A 21,967-nucleotide genomic window follows, 5' to 3' on the forward strand; every position below is an offset into this window, starting at 1 on the left:
CCCTCTTGTTAGCATGCAGATCACAGGTGGCCATAAATTCACATTTACTGCACACCAATACAACACAGATACAGACTTTGATCTCTAGAGAAAAGGCTTCCATATTTGCATTGTATATACAGATGTCTAAGGAGGCTTTAAAAACCTCACAGGCTGGACAGTAACACCGAGAGAATGACCTAAGAGTGTGAGAAGGCATGAGGTATGACATGGAGAGACAGATAAACCCACCACGTTGTATGGGAACAGGAGACAAAGCCTGCAGAAACCTAGTAGTCAGACAGCTGCAAGTTTGGAGAAGGCATGTATTTGTGCTTTTTTATAGCCTGCTGTTTCTTATGCTGTTCCAGAGGTGATCTGAGACAATGTTCCAGCACATACCTTTTTGGGGGATATGCTCTGCACATACACATCTATTTGACGGAGCTCAAAATTTACTGACTGCATTTCTGGAACTCTGCCATGTGGAGACAGCCCAAATGAAGAACAGCAACCATTGCTACACTGATGAGCTGAACTTTGCTCTTCAGGCAGAATTTGTCTGCAACACTCTAAAAGCTGCTCAGCAGCACAAATAGGTATGCTCTTTCTGACACTTCACATGATCAGATCTCACCCGTCACAACAATGACTTACGGTTTATTTGATATGTCAGATATATCTGTCCAGGTATTTTAACACAGTAGAAAAGAATTAAGAAACTAGCGCTAACTACATGCTCTTTTTTTGTTTGTCTGCAATAATCTTCCTACTATTGTTAGCACCAGCACACCACAACAGTGGGAGCCATACGAGAAGCAAGGTATCAGCTGGCCATACAAAAAGCATTGTGAGATTTAACCCTGTGCTCAGAGCTGCACCATACACCAGTAGAAGTTAATGAACCACATGTACACGTTGGCTTCCATCATCAATAAGGCTAGTCAAGCTGAACCATTATCAACATTGATACTTTAACACACACAACGTATGGCAAAGAGAAAGCAGGTGTCTCATGAAGGAACTCGCTTTTATCACCAGCAAGGCCACGGCAGCTGTCAGGTATGTTGAGCTAGGTGACAGCAATGCACTAAGGTTCCCACTTGATGTTTCACAAGGTATTAAACCACTATATACTCCTTAACAAGTTAATGGGAACTGCAAAGCACTTGCCCCCCATCGAATCGAGCACCTTACTAGACAACTGCATATTCAATGGTCTGTCCAAACAACCAACATCTAGCATGCCTACTCTACTCCATAGGCATTCCAAAGACAAATAAAACAACTTCATAGTTCATGGAAACCTACTTCAAACAGGACTAATGTCACTATATCCTACATGAGCAGTTTATGTGGCTGCCTCAAGCTTGCTACACCAAGTTCTAACCACTAGCTTGATTTGAAAAGGTAGGTTCACTACCCCTTATATCAGCCTTTAGGAGTTTCCACTTTGTACTTTCCCTCAACAGAAGCCCAGATGTGTGGTCATTATTGACACAAAACAACCCCACTTTATTCCAGCAGTAACTTGTGATTCAGAACTTAGATCTCAGAGTCATAAGTTGCTTATATCTTCACATTATTTGTCCAATTTGGGTAGCTAACTTCCAGATGTGCTCATACATCAAGCACCTGTAATCATGGAAGAAAATAATTATAAACAATTAGTGGCTAGATGCAATATCATTTGATTTTCTGTTCGTGAAGTTACAAGTGCTACAATAAGAAAGCTAGTTTTACTAATATAAGAAGTGTTACTCGTGTTTGGGTTTTTTTTAGTTGAACTCCACTCACCTGATATCAAGGTATCAACAGCAAACAAATCCAGAAAGTCCAGAGAAAAAAAAAAAGAATAATTAGTACCCTACAGTAATCAGCAGTGTTCTCAACCTGAGGCATTCAAACAATACATGTTGTTGTTTCTTGGCTGCTAATTACTGTAGAGTTCTCATTTATTTACAGCTCAGAAGTACTCACAGGAGAAAACCCCACCATTGGTTTTTGTATGGAACTCAAGTGGAGAAAGACATAGAGCTCTTCCCTAAAAAAGCTTCTCATTTAAGAAGAAAAAACATGAAAATAGAACCAAATAAAAACAAGCCCAAAAAAGCCACGGTGGGTTTTTTTATAAGCCCTGTGCCAACCTACAGTCAAATCTTCAGCTCAGAGATACGATACAATTTCTTTGCTAGTACTGACCAAATAGGCTTTATTTTTATTCCAAATGCAGAATCTTACTGGGGTGTACAATCTCACCACGATCAGAGAGGCATGGTTCTTTAGGAGGGACAGATCAAGAAAGCAAGAAGGGAGAATCATCTTTTATGAACAACAGCAACTCAAGTGCATGGAGCTCTGTGGAGGGATGAGGGCCTGCTGCAAGCTTTTGGTTTAGGATTGAAGGTAGACAATGTGGAACATCACAGTTGTCTGCTGCAGGAAGGATGAAGGCAAACAGTAACACAGCCTTCAGACAACAAGAAGGAGCTTCATATTCACAGGTCCTGGTCCTCATGGGGGACTTCAACCACCTCAGTGTCGGCTGGAAAGGAAATGCAGGAGGATACAGGAAGTTTCTGCTTCTGCTTCTACAGGAAGTACATTGATGATCACTAACACCAGGAATCAACGAGGCAATGGGGAGGCATTCTGCTGGACCTCACAGTTGCAAATATCAAAAGCTGGTCAGAGATGTGAAGGCTGGGGAAAGCCTGGGCTACAAAGAACGTAAGAGGAAGGAGTTCATCTTGTTCCCTGACATGAAGGAACAAGGCAGACAGCAAAATCCCCTATCACCCTGGGCTTCAAGAGATCAGACTTTGGCCTGGTCTTCAAAGAAACCCACAGAAGTCAGTCCTGGAGAGAAAAGGGATACATGACAGCAAGTTGATTTTCAAGGTTTACCTCCTCCAAGCTCAAGAATGGTCCACCCAGATGAGCAACAAGTGAAACAAGTGGCAGGAGGCTTGCCTAGGTGAACAAGGAGTTCCTGACTAAATTCAAACACAGAAAGAAAGCATACAAGATGTGGAAGAAGGGACAGGTGACTTAGGAGGAATATAGAAACAATATCTCACCGCACAAGAACGTGGTGAGGAAGCCAGAGCTCACCTGGAGTTGAATACAGAATGAGGGCTATACAGATATAGCATCAGCAAAGGGATGACTTGAGAAAATGTGGGCTCACTGCTGAACAAGAAAGTGGACTTCTCTCTGTCATCAGGTCCTGAGTACTAAATATTTTCTTTACCCTGATTTTATTACCCTTAGGACTCAGGGATCCCAAGACCAGTGGGAAAGTCTGGAGTAATAAAGACTTACCCTCCATAGAGAAGCATAGAGTTAGGGAATATTTAAACAAATAAGACCTGAGTAGATGCACCCATTAGAGCTGAAGAAGCTGGCCAACGTCACTACGAGACCAGTTGCAATTACCTTTGAAAGGTCATGATGATGGGGAGAGGTTCTTGAGGACTTCAAAACAATAAGTATCATTCCCCCCTTTAAGATAGGTAAGGCGGATCTACACACTAATCATCCTCCCCTCAGTCCCTACGAAGGTGACGGATTAAGTGAACCTGGAAAACATTTCCAAACATAAGGCAACTGGGAGCACTCACAGTACACACGTACAAGATTTACGAAGACGACATCATACCTGATGAATATGATTGCATTCTGCAATGAAAATTAAGCTGAAAATGCAGGCTCACTAAACACGGGGACAGTAGTTGATGTTGTTTATCTTTACTTTAACAAGCCTTTGATGCACCCTCTCATAACATCCTCACAGTCAAGCTGAAGAAGTGCAGGTGGACAATGCAGTGGGTTGAAAATTGGCTGAACTGCCATTCTCAAAGGGTTGCGATCAATGGCATGAAATCCACCTGGAGGCCAGTCACTACTGGTGTATCCTAGGGACTGACAATGAGGCCAATACTGTTTGGCATCTTCATTAATGACCTCAGGGAACCTCAGACAGACCACAGTAGGCTGGAAAAATGGACCAACAGGAACCTCATGAAAACCTTGTGAAACACAAGGCCCTGCACCTGGGGAGGAATAACCCCATGCTCCAGTACACACTCAGGGCTGACCAGCTGGAAAACAGCTCTGCAGAGAAGGCCCTGAGGGTCTGGGTGGCAACAATTTGAGCATAAGCCAGCCATGCATTTATGGCAAAGAAAGCAAACAGCCTCCTGGGCTGCATCGGACAGATCATTCCCAGCAGGTCAAGGGATGTGATCCTTCCCATCTGCTCAGTCCTGGGCAGACCCCTTATGGAGTACTGCATCCAATTCTTGGCTCCCCAGTACAAAAGAAACATGGAGATTCTGGAGCAAGTGCAGGTAAGGGCTACAGAGATGATGATGGGACTGGAGACTCAAAAAGAGAAGCACAGGGTGAGTCTTATCGATGCAAACAAATTAGGATGTTAGGAACTAAAGAAAACTGAGACAAACTCTCTCAGTGACAGGGTAAGAGGCAATAGGCACAAACTGAAATAAAAAAAGATCCACTAAAGCATAAGGAAAAAATCAGAAAAAAAACATATAAGGCCCTGAAAAACCTGGTCTGATATCATTGCTGATTCTGCTTCAGGTAGGAGGTTCAATATCCTTTAAAACCCTCTGACATTCCTTACACTCTGAATTCTCAGGATTCTTAAGCACTGGAGAAGTGCTGTTAGTCTACCAGATGGCACATACACTCACAACGGACATCATAAAACTATGCTGAGCTGCAAAATAGTCTTCACAATGCCAGAAAAGGCACATAAATATTAACCACAAATTCTCATACTCCCTGTAGTGATCTGTCACTCCAGCAGCTACAGTAGCAGAAATGTCTGCAATGGTTCTTCAGTTTTGTCATATGTCTAATGGCCAGAAACAATGATGTTTGTTTGATGGCACATGAAGTCAATGTAATCGCAGTTTCCTTTTTTAAAAAGAAAACCTCACACAAAAGAACTAATGTTGCAAACTTTCACCTAAATATTAGGAAAAAACCCTCAAATTACACATCTTCAAAACATTTTAACACATTTTCACATAAACACTGTAGAGAATAGAATAAACTACAGATTTAATGTTATCAGATGACTATATCAAACTCTACAGATTTGCTACTTGAAGTTATCAATTCACTAAATATTTAAGATATGACTAGGACTTGAAATGTGGTGTTGATAAGTCAGCAAGGGAGAGGAAAAAAAAAAAAAAAAGAAAGAAAAAGTCCTTAGCATTCTCTTAAGAGTCTATCAAGCAAGTGATGCTCCTTCAGCCTCTCCAGCATTCCAAGAAAGATGGGATATGGGGAAGCTAAAACAGGCTATCTTTCCACGGTAGAAAGATGGCCATATAAAATGAAATGCAAAAAAGGTGAAATCACAAGATGTTTTAACATTTACTTGAAGGAACTTGCACAGCATACTTGGTTACACTTGCATGATTCAGGAACAATTCTGAAGTTTAATACAAACCAGAGAAAAGCAAGTTTCTAAGTTTCACTGATTTAACAAGCTAGTTGGACAAGGATCTCTAAACACATAGTATAGGGCCTTGTGCGTATCTGCAAAGCGTTATTTACTGCAGCAATAACATTGACTAGAGATGGAGAAAGAACATATTTTCTTTCAGTTTATTATACTAGTTCAGTTCAAATATTTGAAAATTTTGAGTTAAAAAGCTATTTGAAATTAAAGAAGGAAAACAGTTTTTCTTGCTCTAAGATAAAAAAAAGGGGGGTGTAGAATGAAACCTTCTAATGCTGAAGGATAAAGCAGCACATTTCAATAGCTTCTCTCCCAGTGAGAGTTTTAATTCAGAAGCATTTTATCCACTTTCTGTATTTTAGAAGCACTCTTTTCAATATCATGACCATCCTGTAATACTTCAATTTCAGTCATTTTCTCTCCTCCCTTTTCTTTCTGATACTAGTTCTATTTTGCTTCACAGCACAAACATCACAATTATCCTGGTAACAGCTGTCAAATAAAGATGAAATCGTAAATCAAGGGATAACAAGCATCTGTGCTTCAAGTTATAAGAACTGGGGGCTCGGATATAACTACTTTTCCCTACGTACTTGCTCTTACACACTGGCTGAGACAATACCGAGCTTGACTCCTGCAGCAGTCTTACATGTGAATATTATAGCACAGATTAAGATAATAGAGCTACATTACCTGTATACTGAGTTCAGTCCAAATCACATCTATGCAAAGAGGCCAGCAAACTTGAACAGCTATTAATATGGAACATTTTCTCAAGCCATTCAACACTTCTGTAGTAGTCTTCCATCATATGGATCAGATAGTCAATCATTTCCCTTAAAATCTTACTGAAGAGTACTTGTAAAGAACCACTAAAAATTATATATAACAACTAGAATCCCTACAAAAACAACAGGTACAAGCTACAAAGAACATTAAAAGAACACCAAGCACATTTACTTTTTCCCCTCAAACTATGCGAATAAACTTTCTTCTGTACATCCTGCCACTACTGCTGAGAATAGGAATATAGAGATGTGTTCAACTTCCCCCCATTTTAATGACTGTAGCATATCACATGGCAGTACCAATGGTATCCCTAGATCAAGAGATTTCACTACAGTAAAGTGAAACCGGTAAAGTCCGTGTCACCTGCCATCTTCAATACTAAGCAGTTGAAAGCACCACCAGCAGCCTTATCTCTAATACCCTTACTGATGAATTTTCTCTGCAGGAAGTTTAATACATAAGTTTACTGTTTGGCAAGTGCTATGCACCAGACAGCCATAACTCATAGCAGATTTAGTGTTTTCAATTAATGGATTTTAAATGCAAACTATTTTCCTTTTCATCAAAATTAAACAGCAGTTTTATGTTTGCATGTGTCTGTGTTCTGGATCCCCAAGCCACTTGAGTCTTCATAACAGCTGCACAGTGGCACCATTCAAGTTTGGAAAAAAGAAAACAAAATGTGTGTTTTGCACACTTGCCTGCCTGCATGTGTGAAGTTGCAGATAACAGCCTTCTCCAGTCCCACTTTCTTTTGCCCTCTGGTGGCTTTGTATGTCCCTACATGTAATGGAAGCACCTAACCTATTTTTGTAGGAGTTTAAAAACACATGTGCACTGGGAAAATAAATCAGTGTCTACATTACAACTCAGAAAAAAGGTCTTTGTGTCAAGACTGACAGTCCTCTGAACCTAATGTGCAGCAGTAGCTACGGAACCCAGCAAAACACTGGGCACCAAGAATAAAATAGAAAGGGTTGTTTCACAGCCCCATAAAAGCTTGATATGTCCATATCTCAAATGGAGAGTGCAATTCCAGTGTTTGCATCTAAAGAAGTGCATAGCAGGCTTAAGCAAGGGCAACACAAATGCAGACAATAAAACAACTGTCTTATAAGATGTTCAACAGGTTAGGGTATTTCATTTGGAAGGAAAACAACTTGAAAAAAACATGGCCTATGTTTACAGAAACAGAAAAGCAGCAGCAAAGTGAAAGAATTGCTACTACAGGCCAAATCTTGCAGTCTTAGAATTAAGTAGCACTCATCAAAACAGTACAAGTTAAGTTTAAAAAGAAAGTGTGGGGAGTCTGGCCCATGAATAGAGGGCTGACAATTGATGTTACAAAAGTTTGTGGCAGAATGTAGTCTCAACTAGTTCAAAAAGGGATTAGAGACCTGTCTACAAACCTGTCTAGGCTGTTCTACATCGAATCTCCTGTGGCTGCTGTAGAAGTCACAATACTGGTACAGATGAACCAATCACTGGTCTGATCAACAGGTTGGTATTAAACCATTTGGAAGGAAAAGGTAAGCGTACGTCTTACATACTTAAGGTAAACTCTCACAGAAACAGCAGTATTAATGTGAAATACCTTGCTACATCTTACCCACCCACACCACACCAAAACCAGTTCACACTAACAAGAGATCATTGTCATTCCTTGTTTTTCCCTGCCTCTACAGGTCTTCCACTAGAACTGACAGTTACGTCCAAGAAAATTTTTAATTCTATACCAGCAAAACTTACCCTGATAATTAATCAAGATAACTAGATTCCCTTGCGTCCTGACCTATTTTAGAGATAAATAGGAATGATACCTCAGCAGCTCTTCCTCTGTCCCCCTCAGCCTCCAAAACAGAAATGGATGGGAAGTTGTACTTGACTTAGTGATAACGAATCATTAAAGAAGTCATATTTCAAAACAAAGGATGACACAGACAAGGAAAGAAACACACGGATTAATTTGCAGCACTAAAGACATTCTTCTCCCAGCAGTTCAAGCAATCTTCTTAGTAAATTCAGGTGAACTGCGAATAATCCCATCATTATGGAGGAGCATGAGATGGAGAATCTACATTGTGGACTGTAAACTCTGTATTTGTATGGAAAAGGGTACCGTACTTAAAATTCCTCCAAGTTTTTGTTAAGTCATTGAAGCCAAGTAGCTGCTCAATAAAACTAAAGTCTGAAAACAGATCAGTTTCACTGGTTAGCAGGACAAGTAGATCTGATTTGAAGGGGGAAAACATTGAAAGTAGATGAGCAAAAAATCATATATGGTCTGCTTCCTTTTATGAAAGGGATAAAAGAAAATGACCACCGTCTTTCTGCTTTCGCAAATGATTTTCAAATTTTTTGCATTTATAAATATATGAGAGACGTTTACCAATAGCTGTTTTCAATTTTAACTGCAATTGATACGCTGCAATCCTATTTCCCTCTTTTGAAAGAAATCTCTAGTTTCATCAGCAACAAATACAAATTCCAACAGATATGGTGGCATACACCAATGCCATCAGTACAATAGATGCTTCTTAACGTAACAAGTCTGCCTAAGAATCTGCGATAGTACACATTTAATTTACATCAGCATGCAAGTATACTGCTCCAAGTACAAATTAATTAGAAATTATCATATTGCTTGCCTACTTCATATTTTCTAAATATTTCAAAATAGCTGAGGCTATTTGCTTCACATCTGTGAAACGGATATAACAAAGAGGCACTGAGTTTGAAGGAACTCTTATTTGCAGAATTTATCAAATCTCCAGGTCTTAGAGCATCCAGGCCTTCTTTGAATGACATTTTCTTGGTTGTAAGCAATTTTATTTTACAAGTCAGAAAATAGAATTTACAATCACCAGTGCTTTTTCATTGTTTAAACTGTTAAAATTGGTAGTAAAAGTTTAACAAATAAAAGTAATACATTTCTAGAGCTCCATAGGAATAGTTATGCAAATTCAGAAATAAAAATGTTTCAATGGTATTACATTTTAATCAGTAAATTTTAACAAATACAGTTAGAACATGTATTACAAATGCAAGGTGGGGAAAGCTAAGAATAAAAATTTTAAGTCAAATGCTTGGTAAGGTATGTCTGTACATTGCCATTAGACAGTTACATCAGTTATGTTAGTACAGCAATAAAAGTAGTTTCAGGTAAAGCATACATGTTAGAACATTTACATTTTCATTTTGCCTTCACCTGAAGGTGCATTTCTGGCAGCAGTTCAAAGTAATCAGATATCAGTGGGCACTTAACCATTTTAGGGCTGATTTTCCTGCTAATACTTCTCTTTAAACATTGTTTAAGTATTTCCTTCATTAACTACTACACAAGACACCCAAAAAACAAGGTGACAAGTATTCTTCTTAATGTTTTTAAGATCTGTAATTGTCAGTTTAACTAAATAAATAAAATAATTCTATGAAGAGTACACATTCACATCTTTCTTTTCAGCCTTACGTTTCCACATGTCTTTGTATATGTCTTTCATCTTCTGTTCCCACAGGAATTTTTAAGAAAATCCTAAAAGAAATAACCAACACATGTTCTTCTCCAAGCAGCACAGGATAAAGCATTCTCTGAAAAACTTCCTTCAAAATAACTGTTAGTTTTTAATTGTACTTGATGAGACTGAATTTACACATTTTAAGGATGACTGAAGTACCAGACAGCAGACAACACCAGCATCTTTGCTCAGGACTGCCTATGGTCTCAATGTCATCAAGAACAAAAGATGTCAACTGTTTGGGGGTTTTTTCTTTTTTAAAAACAAACAAAAAACCCACAAAAACCAAACAAAAACAAAACCCAAACCAAACCATCTCTCTCAAAGTTTTGCTGATGATAATTGAATTATGAAAAGTACTGGTGAAAGATTCACATACAAGTCCTAAAAAAATTCTTCAGTATATTCTTTATAATTTATTGACATTATTTAAGAGTTTGAATTACTCCCTTTTAATTTGTCAAGGCATGAACACTTGTTAAACCTCAGATTACTTGGAACCTTTGTATAAGCTCAGAAGTTACCATACTGGCAAAGCGCTCTGGTCCACAATCTAATTCAGAATTTAGTATCTGAAAGTAGCTAGGAAAAAAAAAAAAAAAGAAAAGTACCCTTTTCAGAAGCAAAAGGTAGGATAAATTAGACACTTATCATTGTAAGGCATGTTTTGCCTCAGTGAATGTGTGCACCTAATACCCAGTAATTAAACATTCACTTCAAATTGAGAAGTGTGAAGCTTTCTCAGACATACCTGCACAATACCCAGCAATCCTGATCACAATGTGGACCACTCCACAGCACTAGAATCTGTACAAATGCTATACAAAAAGGATAGCTATATTCCAAAATATCCTCTTCTCTAGAAGGACCAAATTATCTCTAAAATTATTTATCTTGATTTTGTGGAATAAACTGCACAACAGAACCATCATGCCACTGAGATCAGCAGAACAGTAGTTCTTGACCATATCTTCATGCTTGAATTTTTTTCATATACATCTTTACATGTCTTTTGTCTAATTTCTGAAGTACTTGCATGTTGCCCTGCAATACATTCTCCAAAACAAGTAATCTCTGTCTTTTATAGGAATCTGCAATAGAGAACCATGACAGGTATTTTCTTCTTTAGCAACTCAATTAAAATAGTCAGGTACAGTTCTCCTGCCCTGAGGACAGCTAGAACAGTTACCCTGTAAAAAAATTTGAATTTAAGCTGAAAGAAGGAAGCTGCACTTCAGCTACTCATGTTTTTGGACTACCTCTGGGCATCGTTGCCTGAAATTTCTAGGTGGCCTACATCAAAACTGCTCAGGGAGCATTCTAACAGTTTAACAGTAGATACTACTGCAAGTCAGTCCCCTAGGTCAATGCCATGGCTCTGTTCAAGTTACTGGAATATACATATAACATTAACATATTACTCTAATATACTGAGACTATTTATTTTTGTCTACAGGTTACAGTTACCAGCAAAAATTATCATTATAGAAACACTGATGCAAAAACCCAAAAGCAGCCAGCTGTTTGATACCAAAACCTGATTATTCAATGTTAAGGTTTCTACAGTCAGCAGGTTTTATCCCTCACAAGCTAACAGGTACAGGTTGTTTTATTCTTAAATCATTTTAACTGTTGATATAGCTCACACACACACTTTCCACACCCTCTCTCACCCTGCTTGACATCATTAAAGTAAATCATTCCAAACATCAGACTTTAATGCTGTTATTTTTGTAGCCCATTATGTCACATTTTAATTTTCAAGTTTTCAATTACATAAAGGTACTCATGTGGCTGTGAAAATATCCTTGCAACCCAATTCACAACTGCATAAATATTTTGTTTAGTTTGCCAGCACAGTTTGAAACAATAAAAAGAAGGCGAAGTCTCCAGACTACTGTTCATCCTACAGCAGCATCAAGAGTTAGACTCAGCAACTTAAGAATCAAATTACTTCGGTGATCATTTCACTAAATGGCACAGAAAGGAAGAACATCGTAAGGTCTCAGGAAAATAGGGGGAGTTGCCACAGATAAAGAAATAAAATGCAAAACAAACCACTAACCAGAAAAGAGGCATTTAGTCACAATAATAGATTTTTCTACTGATGGATACTAAATGGTACAGGAAATGCCTACAAAATGCTACAAGTTGTACTATCTCCTTCATTTCATCACCTTGCCTTTCAGTAAGCATTTCCCCTACCACATCTATGACAGTTAACAGTACATCTCCTCTGATGACCCCCTCGAGAGAGGGTCATTTACTCCCCCCCCCAAGCATATCCTTCACCTGCATGCAGGAGATAAGCCAAAGTAGCTGCTTACAATCACTTCCTGAAAACACACCTTTACTGTAATGTAGACAGCTACCTAGATCCAATTAGAGGTTCAGCAGGCAAACTATATTTTCCACCAATGCAGAATTTTTAGTCTGGATCATTTCTCCATTTCCTCCTCTATATCTCCCCATCACTTCATGTGAACCCACCAGTCTGCCTTACTCCTTGACTTCTCAAACAATTTTATCATTTCTTCCAAGCATCTATAGAACATCCACCAGAATGGAGTAACTACCCAAGTAGCTAGCCATTACATAGTATCAGAATTTAACAAACCACTAGTTTCTGGATGACATTCTAAATAGATTCATCAGTATCTCAGAGCAATGCATAAATCTGAGGTTTTATTCTGGCTTGTAGAATATAATGAAAGCTATATTCAGGTTCTGCAAAGAACAAAGTAGAAACTATTGAATTAAGATTTTCTTTTATATTTATAGAAAATTATTCCAGAATTATAATTTTCCCTGAACACATCATCATGAGTATTCATCCTCTTTACTGAATATTCTGCTGTACAGAGACCAGATCCCAGTTACTCACAGGACGAAGCCACCCATTACTAGCAAACTGGCACAGCTGCAAAACTCTTCAAATCACCCACAGAAAAATTCCTCTGCATTCCCTTTTCCTTTAATGACATTGCTGAAATTTACTTTCTAAGACCTTAGGAAATAGTCCACCTCCAATTAAACAGTATCCTAAGACGGCAGGTGAGAGAAGGGAAGGGATTTATAAAACAGGACAGGAGATTAAAATAAAGTTCTATAGGAAACAAAGCACATGCAAGACACACGCAGCCAACAAAAAAAAAAAAAAATATTACCTGTACCTACCACTGCACATCCACCTAACTAGTGAATTTTTCAGACGCCTGGTGAATGTGTATTATAAACTGGACCGACGAAAAGGGCATCATTCAGAAATAGACATACTTCCAAGTATTCCCCAACATCATCTTAACCCACAGATCCCACTTTTTTTTCAGGCAACATAGAGCTGAGGCTCCCATCAACTACTTTACATAAAAAAAAAAAAAAAAATCTATTAGAGACACTCTGTTCTGTTGTCTGTTGGTATTTCTCCCTGCCTCAGAAGTCTATTAAAAGTCCGTTCAAATGCGTTTCCCATTTCCCATCCTGTAGCCTGAAGCCTGAGCAATATGGATCATATTCCAATGGGGTCTAGCACACTATCAGGTATTCACTGTTTCAGTTCAAGTGGCTCTGCTCTAGCATGATCTACAGGGTTTTGGCATTTCACCTCATTACAATGAAAAAGTTACCCTTGTGTAGGCTAGGATGCTCTTTGGACTAGCAAAGCAAGGCTTCTTTCAAATTTGTAGTAGTAAGAGACATGTGAAATGATGTTCCTCTTCGTGGGTGAGTAAAGCTCTTGGATGGCTACCAACTTCTTGCACATCTGAAGACTAATTTATCTTCATTTTTAAACTTAATATTATATTTTGTGTACCATTATTCTCATTGTTTTATATCATTATTTGAAGGATATACTCTTGACCATCACCCCACCCCATAATTATTCTTTTCTGATATTTAAAAGTGCATTTTCTACTAAGATACTATAACCTCCATAATTCCTTTGTCACTTTTCTTATTCACTTTTTTAAAGTATCACTCCTGTTACATTTTAATTAAAAGACAGTAAGAACTGAATAGTCAGCTGTCTACAGCTAGTTAGAAGGGGGGGGGGGGTAGGGGGGGAGAAAAAAAAAGGTGTGAAGTTCCTAGAACTGTTCTGACAGGGATTTTCCACGAAATACAGCATCCTCCATTTTAATTCTGCGTCACTGCGAAGCAAATTATTTGATTTCTGCTTTGCTGAACATTATTAATAAATACCAGAGGCAAGAAAGCATGTGTAACATTTCAGAGATTAAGCATTAACCAATTAAAATGCAACTGTAGCACTCCAGCTTATTGACATTTTAACACCATCCAAAAACCCCTGCATACTGTACCCTTCTCTCAACAATCTATCCTTTAAGCTTTCTTTAAAATATGATCTGTATCATACTGAACTTTAATAAATCTAACTTCTAAAGCTAGAAGACTAAACTAATTTTTTCCCCTTAATTTTTACCTACTTTAAAGCTGTCAGTAGCAATCTTACCCTTTTCAAGAAAAAACCTACCCCTTATTTTTATTCAGTTGACTTGCCACAGTAGAGGGGGAAAATACCGCATCAACGTGTCACAAGACTGACTAACAGTGCCTAAGTTCATCTAGATATCTTAAGTATTAATTTTACAAAGCCTTCTTCCCCCTTCCCCCATTCAGATTTTAATCCTTTCTTTTCCCTCTTATACCTAGCTTCTTTCACATATTTATGCACCCTTCTTCCCTCAGTTCAGGAATCTGGGATAAAATAGAACATTCGTAATTCTTACAGCGTTCACAATACCAAAGAGCTACCAAACACATATACAAAAAGAAGTTACTTCTTAGTGTAATGACTACCTGAAATAGGTAGTTCACATATCAGGGATTTTTATTTATTTATTTTAAACCATGGATCTGAAGGATCCAATTAGGATCCAATTATTTTTCTAAAATACTGGAAAGCCACTAGGTTCATAGGTTGCTGTGCTGGTATTTCCCCCCCTACCACCATGAAGTTTAAAAAACCTAGGAAATAATTTTTATTTATTAAAATAGACATGCAAAATTAATCTTGCAGAATGTTACTTGTTACTAAATCTGTTTCAATGTTTTATCAAAAAATAGTTAATGCTTTATTGTGCTTTGGCTACATCCACGCTACCATTTGAATGCAAGACAAAATTTCTAATGGCAAAGGCAGCAAATGACAAAAAAAACCAGAAAAACAACATCAGCTCCAATTTCTTACTCGATCTACCAACTACACATCTTATCTGTTAGTAATGTAACTTAGACAGGAATGGTCTTAAGTTTCTAGCATACAATATCACTGAGTACGTTAGAAATGTGTAGTATAGGCAAATATACTGTGCCTTCAGCATCATATATTTCTAATCTTTGCTGAAAGTTAGGCAAGATTACACATAAATGATAAGCCTATCACTTGATACTAAAATCATCTTCCTATAATATTAGTAGTAATGGTATAAAATTCTGTAAGTGACATACCCATCATTGGTGGGAGGGGGGACCACTATAATCAAGACAGGCACTGAATAGAGTAAGTTTTCCCTTTGCAATTACACAATTTCTCTAAATCAGTATTTTTAATGTGTGTGCATGGGGAGGGTTGGAGAGAGAACTGCACTGTTTTGTCTTTATATTAAGACAAAATGGCCTAGAAAATGGAATTTCTGGTTAATACCTAAAGATCTATTTGTTCCAATACTACTGGAACCAGTATTATTCTAGTTTATATCACCATCCAGAATGAAAAGATACAAGGCTTTATTTATGACGCAATGTCAAAATTAGTAATCAAAGTAGTAAATACTGATGCTAACAAGAAAAAGGGGCTCCTGGTTTTTGAGAGAAAGGAAGATATTTTTTTTTTTTGGTTTTAAAACTTACTTATATAACCACACCCTAAAGAATACAGAGACATATTTAAATCAACTTAAAGTGTTTAGAAAACATAGCTCCCAAACTGCATATTCAGCAAGAATTTAAATTTCTCTGTGACTTCTTGAGAACAAGGAAGTTACCTAAGCCACTTTTTAGAGAAGTTACTTTTCTTGAAAGCATAATCATTTTAAAAGGTTACAGAATCAATATACCAGTAAATAGGAAATATTTTGACAGGCTTTATGTAAAAGGGCAGTGACTCTTATTTGACCTGTCTGCCAAAATTAAGCATGAAAAGTCTGCCTCCAACTGCTGAAATACTCTGTACATGGCACTCGTTAGACCTTGCCTGGAGTGGCTCAAAAATGAAAATTCATCTCAAAATGACGACTGAATTGTAGTAAGCTTAGCCATTTCGGGGGCAAAAAAAGCCCTGAATTTATCAAAAGTCAAACTTCATAAAAAATATCTAGTGGACAACAAGAACACTAATTTTTACTGACATGGAAGCCTAGCTATTATGGCTCATGAGCACGTAACTTTGCTCTTCAGTAGGTGCATCAATAATAATCTGTATTTGAAGTTGTACCTCCTTATGCCTCTTTCACTTACATGGCAAGGACAAGTAAAAAAAAAATTTTAAAAAAAAAATCACATATCCATGAAGCAGGAAGAAAAAAAGATATTTGTAAATCTTCCAGAGAGTGATGGGGCAGATTACATTAGCATCACTCCTTACAAAGGAGTATTCCTACCTGTACAATTCAAGGGGAAAAAAGCCCATAACTAGAACTTTGGAAGCGGATGCTAGTACACTAGGGGGAAAAGACACCATACACCTATACATATCCACAGACACGAAAAAAGCTTCAGATCTGTAAAATCCCACACCATCATGCTTAGAAGCAGCTAAAATGCCTTCTTTGAAGAAAAAAAACCCACAAAACCAAAAAAACAAACAAATACAAAAATTTCCCCATCCAAGAAGATCATTCAACTTCTGATTAAGAGCCTTGTTACATCAATTCAAGGCCTCTCTCAACAGTAACAGATCTGAACATTACTCCATCAGCACCCTTCCCAAACACCCACAGAGAGCTTACAACTTTCCATTTGAATCTTGATCCCATAAATATCCTGGTGTTACCAGCTGAATACAAGTATCCATATCCATTTCCCTCATTCAATTCTTAGCACTCAGCAAAATTAACAAAAAGCTTTGCATATTACATTATTTTGCTAATTTTTATCCCTACAAGAGGGGTGAAGCAAACATCAGATTTCAAAACATACAGAAAGACCACTAGCACTATTTTTTGATTTTGAGGCAGTAGTGTTAACTGTCAAGTATTAAATAAAAAAAAGTTTTAACGTCTTGTATCACAGGGGATAACAATAACTGGTTACTACAGAAAAGATTTTTCCCTGCATTTTAAATATGGTATGATTGAAAAAAAGGTACCTAAAATCTGGGAAAAGTAGGTTTAAAAAGAAATCTTTTATCTTGCGTAAGTCAGTTTTACAAAAAGAATTCATCTGCAGTCTGAGGAACAGCAAGTCCAGATGACTGAAACACTACAACAAACAAATTAATCAAGAATCAATGGTTTTCTGTATCACTAGCTGCAAAATATCTTTAAGTTAATCAAGACTCTAAATCTCTCTTCAAAGTAGGCACACAGTATTATTCTTTCAGTTTAAGCATTATTATCTTCCCCAAACTTCCTATACGAAAGGCATACTTCTCCTTTTAGACAAAAAACAAAGATCAGGAGAGCTGTGAAAAATGTGCTATTCTGTTCGCACCTATTACATCTGTTCTTTGTGAAGTAATGTCAGACCTTATTCATACCTTGGTTATGCTGATTATCTGTAAATGTGAGAAAGTAAAAGAAAACTCAGTATCTCTCCCAGTATGTGAGGAAATTTCCAAGTGTTTTAATGAGTGCTTCACCCTATTCCACTAGCTTACTTCAACAAGCTATGAAATGCAAAATGTACATGATTCCACTTTCCTTCAGCGCCACATTCCACCGCTTATTTAAGCAAGTTCAAAAAATAGCTATTAATAATGGACACACATCATATTTGTTCAATCTCCCAGTCAACACCTGCCAGAAGTACTGGGTTCAGACACAAGAAATGGTCACAGTACCTAAAACTGTTCCTGACAACATCATCTCATTTGACTGGTACTTCAATGAGCAAAACAGTTAAAGAGTCTCTCTAAAGCAACAAAACAAATGCAATACATAAAAGTGTTTTTAAAGGTTTCAGTTGCATTACTGCTTGAATTAAGTGGTCTGCTAAATTCAGCATGCGTTATTATTAGAACCCCACGCTATGTGCTTGCTGTTCTATATGTTGCTATTTAGAGTCATCAATAATCATTTAAGAATCAGATGTTCTTTTCTGCAAAAAGTTCATGGCTTATGATCCTAAACGAAGATGCATGTAGCACAAACAGTAAAGCTTAATGTTCGAAAACTAAACTAAATCTAGAACACAAAGAAGGTAGAATAGAGAACGTGCATATAAATTAACAGGTTCAATAATGGAAATCTGAGATCTCACAGAAATTTAGCATTTGCTAGAATTGAGCTTCTATCCAGTCTCAGTAAGCACTCTCCCAAAGCCAATTTTCAATTAATATGCATATTTCTATAAAAAATTACGATAACATATTACAAAGAACAAATAATTTTTTACTCTTTTCTCAAGAAGGCCTATATTTTTATTCTCACCATGCTTTCTAGAACAATCCTTGAGCTCAAAAATAGATACAAATGGAATAAATTAAGACTGGTTAATATTAAATGGTACCTTACATACATGAAGTACTGGACTTGATAAGCTATCTCATATCATCTTGCTGTTCAGTTATGCAGGGAAAGAGAGGCATAAATTCCCTAAAATGCTTTACACTATTCCATGCGGCACCATATTCTTCAAGAAAGAAAAAAAAAAAGGCAATCAACTCAGAAAGGCTAAAGAGAGAAACTTAGAAACTTGTTTTTTGTTTTCTTTAAAGGAGACTTCAAACAACTTTCTCTCATTCTCCTCTGAAACTAGCCAGAAAATTACAAAGATGGCTATAGAATTTCAGGCCTGATTACTGCTTTCTCGTGTTCTCCATGCATCACTGGCAAGTGAGGAAGTTATGGCCATTACGTCAACCAGACAGTAAGAAGTAATCCAAAAAGTAGTCCAGTACCATTTCAGTGCTCTCTTAGTCAAAATGCCCACAATGATTTGCAGTTTAGAAAACAAAAAGAACTCTTTATTACTCTACTTATCTTCTATAATTGCCTTTAAAAGATTCACATAAGATTTGTGGAAGAAATTCAAATGTTAGCACATTTATTTTAATCCAAAAGAACTAGGAGAACCAAGAAATCCTGGAACCTTCTCTCCAATATAGCCACAAGGTTCAACAGTGGGAATTCACACCTCTACAGCCATCCACAAATGCACAAAGCCCGAAACTCACTATTTTTATATTCTTAGATTGTATTTCCATGAAAGAATGGACTATTTACTAGAAGAAATAATATTTGTTCCAATTGACAGCACAGATTTCTTGCTTGTCAGAGAGAAAACTTTCTCCCTTCCCCAAGTGATATAAGTGGATTTTTCAAGCATCATGACAGAAAATCTTCACACCTGCATCAACCAGGAAATGCAGAGAGATCCTTAATCTCAACAGCTGTGCACTAAGTGTTAGGTTACACAATGAGCATTCCTACTATTTCTGATGAGATATTTAGATAAGAACTTAGTTCTCTGTGACCAAATCTCCATTTAACACATGACAAATAACATTATGCACAAACTTCACCAGCAATAGAACTTGATGCTGCCATGATGCTTTTTTGAAGGATATTTACTTCCACTTTCAAAAGCAAATATGTAAAACAATAAAAAGAATGATGCCTAAAATAACAGGAATATATTTTATTTGCCATGCTTTGCAGTAATCAGGCAAGAAATACTTTTATTTTGCTGCTTTCCTTGACATGAATGCAAAAGTAGACTTCTAACCAAGATGACCTAATGATATAAGACAAATGAGGTATAGGCAAAAGTACAGCAGTTGTTTTTTGAAAAATGCCTGTGTTGATAATTCCAATTTGAAGTGTTTACACATAGCTAGATATTCAATCTTTGCACATTCAAAAATATCAAAACACTTAAGTTTAATGTTGTTAGAAAGGACTTACTTTTATTGTAGCAGGTTGCTAGTACACCTTTATCTGCAGGACTGGTACTAATGTGCCAAATTTCACCCACTTGATGAAGGAGAACGTTTTTGTTTATAATGTTATTTTCATCATCAAAATCTATGATGTGAATCTGCAAATACAATAAAAGAGAACATTAGGGTTTCAAATGTTTTCCTGTGGGTCTTAATTATACGCAATGACTGCACAGAACAACTTAATGAGAATTTTATAACCGATATCACTTTAATTAATTGTTATACTAACAATTTAGTATATCATTGATTTCATACAGGATACACTTTTCCAGAAAAACAGAAGCAATTTCCCTGTTTTGAGCAAATACTGTGTTTATTCTTCTCAATTTTGCAACTTAAAGCTTGAAGATGATTTTTCATTTTAGGGCTAATAGTAAATAAGCCACTCATTGTAATTCAACACTTCTTATAGCAATAAACAGAAATAACAACATTACAATCCTTGTCTAAATGTCTGCACCAATTCTGTATCCAAATCACTGAATTCAAACATCCTATGAAGTAAGAAGGGGAGAGAGGGAAAGGATTCTCATTTGAAACAAATACTGTAAACTCAGTATGAAACTTCAATCACATACCGGTACCAATATATAAACAGGTAATAGTTTTTATACTACATGGAAAAATAAAAACTAAAAGATGAAGAAAAACAACATTTAAATATATAGATAAGATATTTAAAACACAGCGAAGTTTGAGTTTTGTGATTTTGATTTTTGTTGAAGGTTTTTTGTTTGGGTTTTGCTGTTGGGTTGGGTTTTTTTCAAATAGGTCTGTGTTACTCTCATTTTTCCTCTCTGTTTTTAGTTAGGTATTTTCTATAAATGCCTCAAATAGAAGAACTGCAAAAGATTCTAGTCTGGCACAATATACAGAAGTAACTTGACTCACGGGAATAATTTCACTAAGCTTAACAGTGAACAAATAAATTCTTGTAAACTTACAAATTTTCCAGAACTGTATGCTCATTAAAAATTCATTAGCAAAGTTGGGTGAACAATGAAGATGAGAAACAAAAAAAAAAGACATCCAATGATAATTAAATAAATAATAGTTAAAAATAATTAAGTGTACTGAATTAACTACTGAATCACTGTAAAAATCTTAGCTACACATTATATACAGAAAATGTTCTTAAAATACAGAAGCTGCTAAATAGGTCTCAGTCTAAATTGTTAATATTACATTTTTTTAATTATTTTTTTTTTAAGAGCTAAGTTTACAGGTTACTTTTTTCTTTCTGGTCCAAACACTGCCATCAGCAACTTCTCCTTCAGATATAATGCTGGACACTCATCACCTGTATTGTTCTTCCATCCTGTCATCTGAGGCATATAAACACCCCTGCATTTAATTAGCAAGTTGTCTTACCAGACTTCATTTGTTGCCCTTAACCTAGAAATCTACCCAGAGATCAGGACACTATCCATCTACCCCAACAACTGCAGATCCGTCTTGCTGCCCAACTTAAAAACTGACCCTCCTGCCTTTCAAAAGTCTCCAGAGTAACAAATCTATCTATAGTTTCACTTCAATTTTGCCTTCTGTACATCCCCTCTTTGATCAAGTCCCTGTATCCCAATTCAAGAACTTCTCTCTATGCAGAAAGCCCTTGTTCATCATTAAATATCAGTTTAACCCCATCCCTTGCTCTCTGTTGTTTTAACATGTTTTTAAAATAAAAACTGAAAGACATCATCTATTCAGCCTTCTGTGCTGCTCTTATCAGATACATTTTGGTCTTCTGAATAAACTTACATCTCCATCTGACAATTCAAACAGCTACTTTGCTATTCTTTACCTTTCAGTTCCGTGCTTGTAATTTATTCGCAACTCTAAGGTAAAATATTTTCTACAGACCCATGGCAGGAAGATTAACTCCTGTTGTTATTTTTACACAGCAAAATAGTGATAATTGGCTTTAGCGTAACAGAATGAAGGGGATCTCTCAATTTACTGCATCAGGTACATTGGGTATTTCACAGAGAAACAGTGTTAAATATGTGACTATCTGACATAGTTTAAAAATTAAAAGTTATTTTAGTTTACCATGTAAGG

At 36.7% G+C, this 21,967-nt stretch overlaps 1 protein-coding gene across 1 annotated transcript in view; it reads right to left on the reverse strand.

Annotated features, from left to right (window-relative positions):
• The window catches only part of EIPR1 (EARP complex and GARP complex interacting protein 1), an 89,503-nt gene that overhangs the window by 53,177 nt on the left and 14,359 nt on the right, over positions 1-21,967 (reverse strand). The window contains exon 3 of the mRNA XM_055713866.1: positions 19,872-20,004. Within this exon, the coding sequence (XP_055569841.1) occupies positions 19,872-20,004 (133 nt within the window). The remainder of the gene's footprint in view (positions 1-19,871; positions 20,005-21,967) is intronic.

Source organism: Falco cherrug, chromosome 6 (genome assembly GCF_023634085.1).
Source record: "Falco cherrug isolate bFalChe1 chromosome 6, bFalChe1.pri, whole genome shotgun sequence".
NCBI classification, from domain to species: domain Eukaryota; kingdom Metazoa; phylum Chordata; class Aves; order Falconiformes; family Falconidae; genus Falco; species Falco cherrug.